Source organism: Plasmodium malariae (assembly GCF_900090045.1).
Source record: "Plasmodium malariae genome assembly, chromosome: 5".
In the NCBI taxonomy this organism is placed as follows: domain Eukaryota; phylum Apicomplexa; class Aconoidasida; order Haemosporida; family Plasmodiidae; genus Plasmodium; species Plasmodium malariae.
The window spans coordinates 1,289,656-1,299,090 of NC_041779.1; the positions used below are offsets into that span (position 1 = coordinate 1,289,656).

At 28.5% G+C, this 9,435-nt stretch overlaps 2 protein-coding genes across 2 annotated transcripts; one reads left to right on the top strand and one right to left on the bottom strand.

The window, feature by feature from the left end:
- Window positions 1-2,197: 2,197 nt before the first annotated feature.
- On the top strand, window positions 2,198-4,063 carry DHFR-TS (bifunctional dihydrofolate reductase-thymidylate synthase, putative; the record flags this gene model as incomplete). The annotated part of the gene is made up of 1 exon (XM_029003560.1): window positions 2,198-4,063. One exon carries the CDS (start codon window positions 2,198-2,200, stop codon window positions 4,061-4,063), a length of 1,866 nt encoding a protein of 621 aa, XP_028860494.1.
- Window positions 4,064-5,192: 1,129 nt separating this feature from the next.
- PmUG01_05034800 (LETM1-like protein, putative) lies at window positions 5,193-8,101 on the bottom strand (the record flags this gene model as incomplete). The annotated part of the gene is made up of 4 exons (XM_029003561.1): window positions 5,193-5,252; window positions 5,416-5,510; window positions 5,659-5,714; window positions 5,946-8,101. 4 exons carry the CDS (start codon window positions 8,099-8,101, stop codon window positions 5,193-5,195), a joined length of 2,367 nt encoding a protein of 788 aa, XP_028860495.1.
- Window positions 8,102-9,435: the final 1,334 nt, after the last annotated feature.

Sequence of the window (9,435 nt, forward strand, 5' to 3'; positions counted from 1 at the left end):
AAGTAGACGTGCACATGTAGATATGATTTATTTAATTTTTTACGAAAATGAGGGTGCATGCTAAAATGTGAAAAATGTGTGTTCTCAGTTTGAGATATTTCCATAGGTTAATCAGTGCACATGTACATATATACATATGTACGTACGTATATATTTACATAGGTAATACGGCGTTTATTGCGTTTTTATATTTTACATTTTTTGTTTCTTCCCCAAGGGTAAAAAGATCCTATTCACTAAAAAGCGCGAATAATTTTTAACAGAACAAAAAACAAAGATAGTTCATTTTAGTTTTTACAAATGTGTATAACGTAACATCCTCCCATGGTTAAAATGAGGGACCTTTTTCCCTCTGAATACAATTCCCCCTTTTTCTCTTTTTCATTAAGCGATAAATCAAAATAAGAAAATATGTTTATAATGTTCATTATGTTCGTCATTAAACATATATGCGTTCATTTGAACAAACTTTTTTTTTTCTTTTTTTTTTTTTTTTTTTTTTTTTTTTCTTTTTTTTTTTTTTTTTTTTTTTTTTTTTTTTTTTGAAAGATATTAAAGAAACAGATTATGTAGGAAGTTGTATATTGCGTGTTTCATTCTTCAATTTGTATTCGTCAATTTTTTTTTTTAATTTTTCAACATTCCTTTTTTACGAAACTGTTATAATGTGCTAGCCTTGCTTTTTAAACCCGTAAAAAAGAGATAAATAATTCTCGTTATTTAAAAAAAAAAAAGGTAAAAGGTTTTTAACATGGTGAGACAATGCTAAGAACGACAAAACAATGTGAAGCATTACGAAACAAATTAAAATATTTTAAAAATAATGATTACAACAGATGTCCTATATACATGGCATCGTCATTTACAGCAATGGAAAAGAATATGCATTTCACTTATATGTATAAATTTTCAAGCCAAAGGGCTGAGAAAGGAAAGAAATCAAAGGTAACTTTAAAGGGGGATTATAAATGCCCATTATCTTTCTAAAAAGTCATGGAAGACAATTTTAAAAATAAAAGTCATAAATGGTACTATAAAATTTAATTTTTTCTTGCCCTATTTTTATATGTTTTTTCCTTTTTTGTGCTTTATTATTTCTTCACTTATAATTTTTTTTTCCCGTTCAAACGCCCAGTTACTACTGATGCACATTTTGCAATTCCTGAGTTTATGTGTCAAGAAGCATATAATTCAATGAGAAGTATATCCTATACATATTTACTTGTGGGTTAACTTATAATAATCTTTTTTCAAGATCATTAAGAAAATAAAAATGAAAATATATTATATACGTTTTAGTACTATACAAAATTTATTCTTCTTATTTGTGAGATAAAAAAAATAAAAATAAAAGAGACATATTATTTATTAAGTGGTTATATTCCTTAATTTCGCATTTTTCTCAAATTGATATTTCGAACTTTTTTTTTTTTTTTTTTTCTCCTTCCAGCGTTATGCTTTAATTATTAAAGTAATAAAAAAAGAACGGCAAAAAGAAATAAAAAGAGAAAAAGAAAAGCAAAAACAAATTTCACGAATATGAGACTTTCTTGAGGCCTAAAATTTCCCTCGAATTACTGCGATTCCTTGGCTTTCCATTCACCATATAATATGAACAAATTAAGGAAACGTAATGCATATACACAAAAAAGTATATATTTTCCGCTGAACGTTTTGAAATAACATTATAATATGAAGAGACAAACATTTTATTTTATGGCACACTATATATGTACGCCTTTTTATAATTATCGTAAGCAGTCATAAATGTTGAAATAAATTTTATGCCATTGGAAAGGAAAAAATAAAAAAAAAAAAAAAAAAAAAAAAGCGAGAGAGCTTGTATTTATTTCGAACAGCACTTTCGACATTATCAAAGCACATTAAAGCACACTTTAGTGAACTATAAATTTTAGAAACACCCAAGTGCGAATTTGGATTTTATTCCCTTCCGACATCCCATTTCTGATATTTTATTTCTTTGAGCTTCCCGGCCTCTCGATTGCAGTTATCTTCTCACCTGCACATATACATACACGTACAAAAATATATATTATATATACATATATATGTATATACATATATATACATGTACATATACATATACGTAGCACATAAGCTGTACATTTATCCGGAGGCAAAGCAGGAGAAGAAAGGACGAAAAGGGAGAAAACGTGTACCGCATATATCTTAATTAATGGAAGACCTGGCTGATATTTTCGACATATATGCCATCTGCGCTTGCTGTAAAGTGCCAAATCAGGGTGAAGGTAAAAAAAATGAAATATTTAGCACCAAAACGTTTAGAGGCCTTGGCAATAAAGGATGTCTACCATGGAAAAGTAATTCGTTAGATATGAAATATTTCAGATCAGTAACTACATATGTTAATGAAATGAAATATAAAAAATTAAAATATAAAAGAGAGAAATATTTAGAAAAGGAAATATCAAATGAAAACAGTAGTACAGTTTTTGAAAATATATCACTACTGTCATCAAGTAAATTACAAAATGTTGTAGTGATGGGGAGAAGTAACTGGGTTAGTATTCCAAAGCAGTATAAGCCTTTGCCGAACAGAATAAATGTAGTACTATCAAGAACACTTAAAAAAGAAGATGTTAAAGAAGATATTTTTATAATAAATAATATGGATCAACTAGTTTTACTTTTAAAAAAATTAAATTATTACAAATGCTTTATTATTGGTGGGGCAATAGTTTACAAGGAGTGTTTAGAAAGAAATTTAATAAAACAAATTTATTTTACGAGAATAAATAATGTCTACGAATGTGATGTTTTCTTTCCAGAAATTGATGAAAATGTGTTTCAAATTACGTCTGTGAGTGATGTGTATACTAGCAACTGCACGTCGTTAGACTTTGTAATTTTCAGTAAACGCAAGAAGGCATTGACCCAAGAATCCCTCCCCCATCAGAGTAGTGGAAGCGACAAAGGCAGTAACACCAGCAGTACTATCAGCAATGGTGCTATGAGCAGTAATACTATCAGGGGTAGTACTACAAGCAGCAGTGGTAAAGGGAAAGGAGGAGGCGAATCTATTTTTGAGCGGGAATATAACTTCATGGGAGACGAAGAAGACGATTTAGTATATTTCAACTTTAATAATAACAAAAATGAATATAAAAATGCAGAAAATGCCAATGACTTTAAAATATACAACAGTTTAAAATTTAAACATCACCCAGAATATCAATATTTAAGTATTATATATGATATCATTATGAATGGAAATAAACAAAATGACAGAACAGGTGTAGGAGTACTAAGTAAATTTGGGTATATTATGAAATTTAATTTAAATCAATATTTTCCATTATTAACAACAAAGAAATTATTCCTTAGAGGAATAATTGAAGAGTTACTTTGGTTTATAAGAGGAGAAACAAATGGAAATACTTTGTTAAATAAAAATGTAAGAATATGGGAAGCAAATGGAACAAGAGAATTTTTGGATAACAGAAAATTATTCCATAGAGAAGTTAATGACTTAGGACCTATATATGGTTTTCAATGGAGGCATTTCGGTGCTGAATATACAAATATGCATGCCAACTATGAAGATAAAGGAGTTGATCAATTAAAAAATATTATCCATTTAATAAAAAATGATCCAACTAGTAGAAGAATTATTTTGTGTGCATGGAATGTTAAAGATCTTGATCAAATGGCACTACCTCCTTGTCATATTTTATGCCAATTTTATGTTTTTGATGGAAAATTATCATGTATTATGTATCAAAGGTCATGTGATTTAGGTTTAGGAGTCCCTTTTAATATTGCCTCCTATTCAATATTCACTCATATGATTGCACAAGTGTGTAATTTACAGCCTGCACAGTTCATACATATTTTAGGAAATGCACATGTTTATAATAATCATATTGACAGCTTAAAAGTACAGTTAAATAGGATACCCTACCCCTTCCCAACTCTTAAATTAAATCCTGAAATAAAGAACATTGAAGACTTTACAATATCGGATTTTACAATCCAAAATTACGTGCACCATGATAAAATTTCTATGGACATGGCCGCGTGATAGCGGTTAGGATGCCTGAGCAGGGCATGTGCATGTAAATGTGTATTTATTTTTTTTTTTTTTTCTAGTTAAAACGTAAAACGTATATTATGACTTGTTCAGAAAAAAAAAAGAAAAGAAAAAAAAAAAGAAAAGAAAAAAAAAAAAAAAAAAAAAAAAAAAAAAAGTAATACCTCCCCAGTAGTAAATATATGCGTACATAAACATACACACACATACAAGCGGACATATAAAAACATCAGCATAATTCATGTAAGAAGAGGAGTTAAATTACATGACCTATGAAAACCCATTTTGCTATTTTTGAACCGCGCGCCTCAGATGATATGACAAAAATGCCTCTAATCGTAAAAGTCCACTTACGATTTATTGAAATTGGAGAAGTAAAAGTTTTATATTTTCCTCAAATGGCTGTTACTTAGCTATTTCCGTTGGCTAATTTTTAATTTTTTCCCCCCATTACAAGGGTGTATATTTTTATATATATATATATATATATATATATATATATATATATATATGCATGTATCAATGTATGTATATATATATGTATATGCTATATGTGCACATATTACATAAGTATAGAGAAGGCACAACAACACAAGAGTTGGTGGAAAAAAAAGCGAAATAAAAGAAAAGTACGCAAATGACATTTAGTTCTTGTTTTAGTTATAGCTGCTGTGATTGTAGTAGTTATATATATATATATTTTATTTTTTTTTTTATTTGCCTTTGTGTAGCAATTATTTTAGCTTGTGAACATTTAAAGGGGAAAAAAAATTGAGCAACAAGCACTTTGCAGAAATAAGGATGTCTGTTATAACGTTTAATGTTAAAATGGTAACGTATACAAAAAAAGTTTAAAAAAAAGAGTAGAAAGAAATAAAATATAATAAAGTAAATTATAATTGCGTAAAATAACAACATAAAAGAAAAATTATAAAGTCTGGTCAACTTCGCAAGGATTGTAATGTCCCCTGTATGCGTACATAAAATATATACACACATACATACACACATACATACACACATACATACATGCATACATACATGCATACATACATACATACATGCATATATATAAATATAAGCTAATACAAATTATACTGCAAATTACTTTCGTTTCAATTCAACTCTTTATACTCACGACGTCATCGGTTTTCTCTTCTTCCGGATAGAAATATTCATCCTAAAAAATAATCGCAAAAATGAAATGAGAAAAATTTAACGCGGCATATGGTCAGTAATAGAGCGAAACGTATAACTTGTAGAGAAATATGTCATTATTCTTTTTTTTTTTTTGGATTTTTTTTTTTTTTTTTTCTCGGTTATGTGTATAAAAGGAGCATTACCATTTCTACTTGTTTGTGTGCATTCAACTCGTTTATATGTTTTTCAATATGTTGGAGTCTTTCGGACATGTTTTTTATTATTTCATTAATATCACCTAAAAAATGGGAAGAATGGTATAAAACGGTTAAATTAAACAGCGGCACACTTAAAATCGCAAAATGCGTAAATGTGAACAACGCAATAATTTATATGATATATTTCGTATATGTTAAATAAACGCGTAGTAACATTTGTCTACTAACAGGACTGTCTCTTCTCGGCCAAGTCGGTCAATGAAGTGAAGGCAATCTTTAGTTCGCTAGAAGGAAAATGGGAAAATAATATGTGGTACGTCAAATAAGCACGGGATGGAAACATTGCGTGTGCATAATGATACCGATCAAAAGATACAGAAGCATAGATAAACACACAGAAGCATATGCAAGAACATAAAAGAACATAAACGTTGGCATAATCGGAAACATAGAAAAGTGGGAAGGGGGGACAAGGTGTCACACAAATAAGATGTTTGCACCGCTATTCTACTTACTTGTGCTGCAAATCACAAATTTGCCTTAACATGTTTAATTCATTTTGCATGTATTTATTTTTTTTAAGAAAATTCATTTTGATCTTATTCTCCTTGTTCTCAATAACTTCTTCATTAGTTTCTTTGTTAATATTTTTTTTAATTTCTAGTTCTTTCATTTTTAGATCGTCCAATTTTTCTTTAGCTTCCTGTATTAGTTTCTGTTTATCATCTATGTTTCCACTTTTTGTAATATTTTCATTATTTAAACTACAACTTGTTTTATCGGTGTCCTGAATATCCATAATTGCATGTGTAATAACTACACACCTAATATATAGAAGTAAGATATATGGAACTTCTTTAATACTAGCTAATTCTAACCATTGTTGTATTTGTATTTTCATTTCTTTTTCTGTGATATTGTAATTCATTCCTCTATCTTTGCATATTTCTATCAATGTATTCTTTTTTAAATTATCAACCCCTTCATAAATTAGTTCTCTGTCTTCTCTTTGTAGTCTTAAAAAATGATGCCTTAATTGCAAAACAACATGATAATGCATTCCATATGGTTTCAATCCAAGTAAATGGCATATTGTTTGTAATGTTTTTAAGTTCATCTGATCTAGTACAAAATCATCTTTAAAAATTTTAGCTATTTTTAATGTATCTGCTACACTTAAGAATGGATTAACATCTTTTTCATCTTTATTAATAAGTTGTTGATGAAATTTATTTAAAATTTTTTTTTTTTTATCAGAATCTATACCTATATTTTCATTTAATTGTTTTTCTTTCTCCTCAATTAATTGCTGCAAAAATTTGGCTAGCTGTTGTTTTGCATATAAATTTTTTTTTATTTTATTAAAATTATCATCATTATTTTTAAAAGTTGATGGCAATAAGTCAGGATAGATTTTCAAAAAAAGAGGAAGTAGAAACTCAGCAAAAGGTATTATTATAAAAAAGGAAAATGGAATTAATTTGAACATATCATTCATTGTTCTGATTAATAATTTATATTCAGAATATGACAATCTATATCCTTTTAATCTTTTAATAATTAAATTTTTTGAAATTTTCATATTTGTTAAAAATAAAAGAATACCTGTTTTAACCCAAACAATCGTATGCTTTACATTTTTTTTCAAATCTCCATAATACACTCTTAACATCGATGGCTGTAATATTATAATTTTTATTTGTGCACACGTTGTTTTTATAATTGAAAAAGCATATTTTAATCCACTTGCACTCTTTTTACAAATTTTATTAATTTTGTTTTCACTATCATTTGTCTTCAATTTCTTCTTCTTTATCATGTTAATCATAGTAGCATGTTCTTCATTCCCCTTTCCCTGGTTTTCCAGGTCATGTGCGCTGTTACTACTATTGCTGCAATTAGCATTACTGACTACGTGGCTATCCATATTGTTTATTCCATTCTTCGCCTCTTGGTTCGTTTCGTGGTTCGTTTTGTGATTCGTTTCGTGGTTCGTTTTGTGGTTCGTTTCGTGGTTCGTTTCGTGGTTTGTTTTATTTCCCATTATACTGTTCTTATGATGTTCCCAGCTTTCGTTCAAAGGAGAAGGCACCTTCTGTGTACGTCCTTTTTGATCCTCCGCCATTATTAGTTCTTTACGTGTTTCAATATTACTACCGTCTAGTTTTACTTTTTTTTGCTCTATATTCTTATCTGTTTGGGCGCTTTGATATTTTGTTGAAAACGATTTTTTTATTATACTATTTATTGTGAAGTGCTTCCCTTTTGCTAATATCCATTTGTTTATCCTTACTGCCGCTTTGTCATAGTTATGACTTATTCTGTTGCTAAATAAATTTGCATCTATCAAACAAAGCGGATTTTGCCACGTCGATGCAATACTAGCAGTAGTACCAGCAGTTGAAGTAGCAGCCGCAGTAGTAGCAGCAGCAGTAGTAGCAGCCGCAGTAGTAGCAGCAGCAGTAGTAGCAGCAGCAGTAGTAGCAGCCGTAGCTGAACATAACTTCCACGCCAGTCTTTTCCTTCGTTCCTCGTTCACATCATTATAATGGACTGTATTTGCATTGCTTGCTTCTATAATTTTACTATAGCTATATAATTTTTTTTTTAAATCCCCATGTCCACGTGTTGAGAGGAATCTGTATGTTACTTTGATTGAGCGCAGTCCCATTTTTCTTTCTCTTCTTTTTATGATTTGCTTATTTTCCCACCTTTTTGCAATTATTGACCTACCTTTTATCCCAGTTATATACCTTTTCTTTTTTCTTTTTTTTTTCCCCCTTTTTGGCTTAAAAAAGGAATGTGGCAAAATAACGAACAACAAACAAAACAGTCATTGGGGTTAGAAGTAAGTATGTTGACATTACAACATTATTATCATAAAATTTTGTGTACATATATATATTGTCTTCAAATCTTATCATCTCACATTTTTTAAAATTTATAACGTTCCATTCATTCTTTTTGTATTTTTTTTTTTCTTTTTTTCATAATTTAACATGCACACATGTTCATATATTTATATGGCCATGTATACATATATAAATGTAAATACATCCTTAACAGTTAATATAAAAAAGGCCTGACTCTATTTCTTTTTTTTTTTTTTTTTTTTTTTTTTTTTATTTCTTATCACATTTAGTACGAAAAAGGAAATATGTATTATATACCGTTAAATATATGTATATATATTATGATTATATGTACACATAACCATTGTTTTGTAAGTCCATGCGTGAACATTACAGTGCTCGGTTGGTATATACTAATCAGTGTATCACCTAATCAAAACATGCAAATTTTACATGAATTATTAAGTATAAGGACATGTATAAATAATATAATAAAATATAATGTATTATAACACAACCCTATACTATACATTGCAATATATCGTAAAAAGGTACTCAATTTTGTGCCAATTCCTTGTCACAGAATACCACAAAAACCAACTAGCAAAATTAACATGTACAGCAATAACATTAATCTTACCCATTAACAGTATATTATACTTCTATGAAAACCGTTGTAACGTATATGACATATATATGTACATATGTTAAAAAAGAGAAAAAAAAATTTTCATTATGTACATAAATTTATATACGCTGCTTACATGTGCGTGTACATAAATATATATACATTATTGTGTACACGTTCATAATTCTACATACACTAACACGTACCCGCACATATACATACAAATAAACATGTACATATTTAAAATTTGTATTCTTACATTTATTATGTAATAACTCAGCCAAGATATATTCTAAGTTAATAATGACGATGTTAGCTTTTTAACTTCCTCATATATTTTTGCGCAGTAAAATAAGAAAATTTTCAATATATTAAAATTTCTTATTATTATTTTAACAGAAAATAAAAAAAAATAAAAAAATAAAATAAAACATGCAAAGAATGTTATTCTTCAAAACGTTATATAGAATTTGAAAATTGAAAAAACGCCTATGGGTACATCATTAAAAAAAAAGGGTATATATA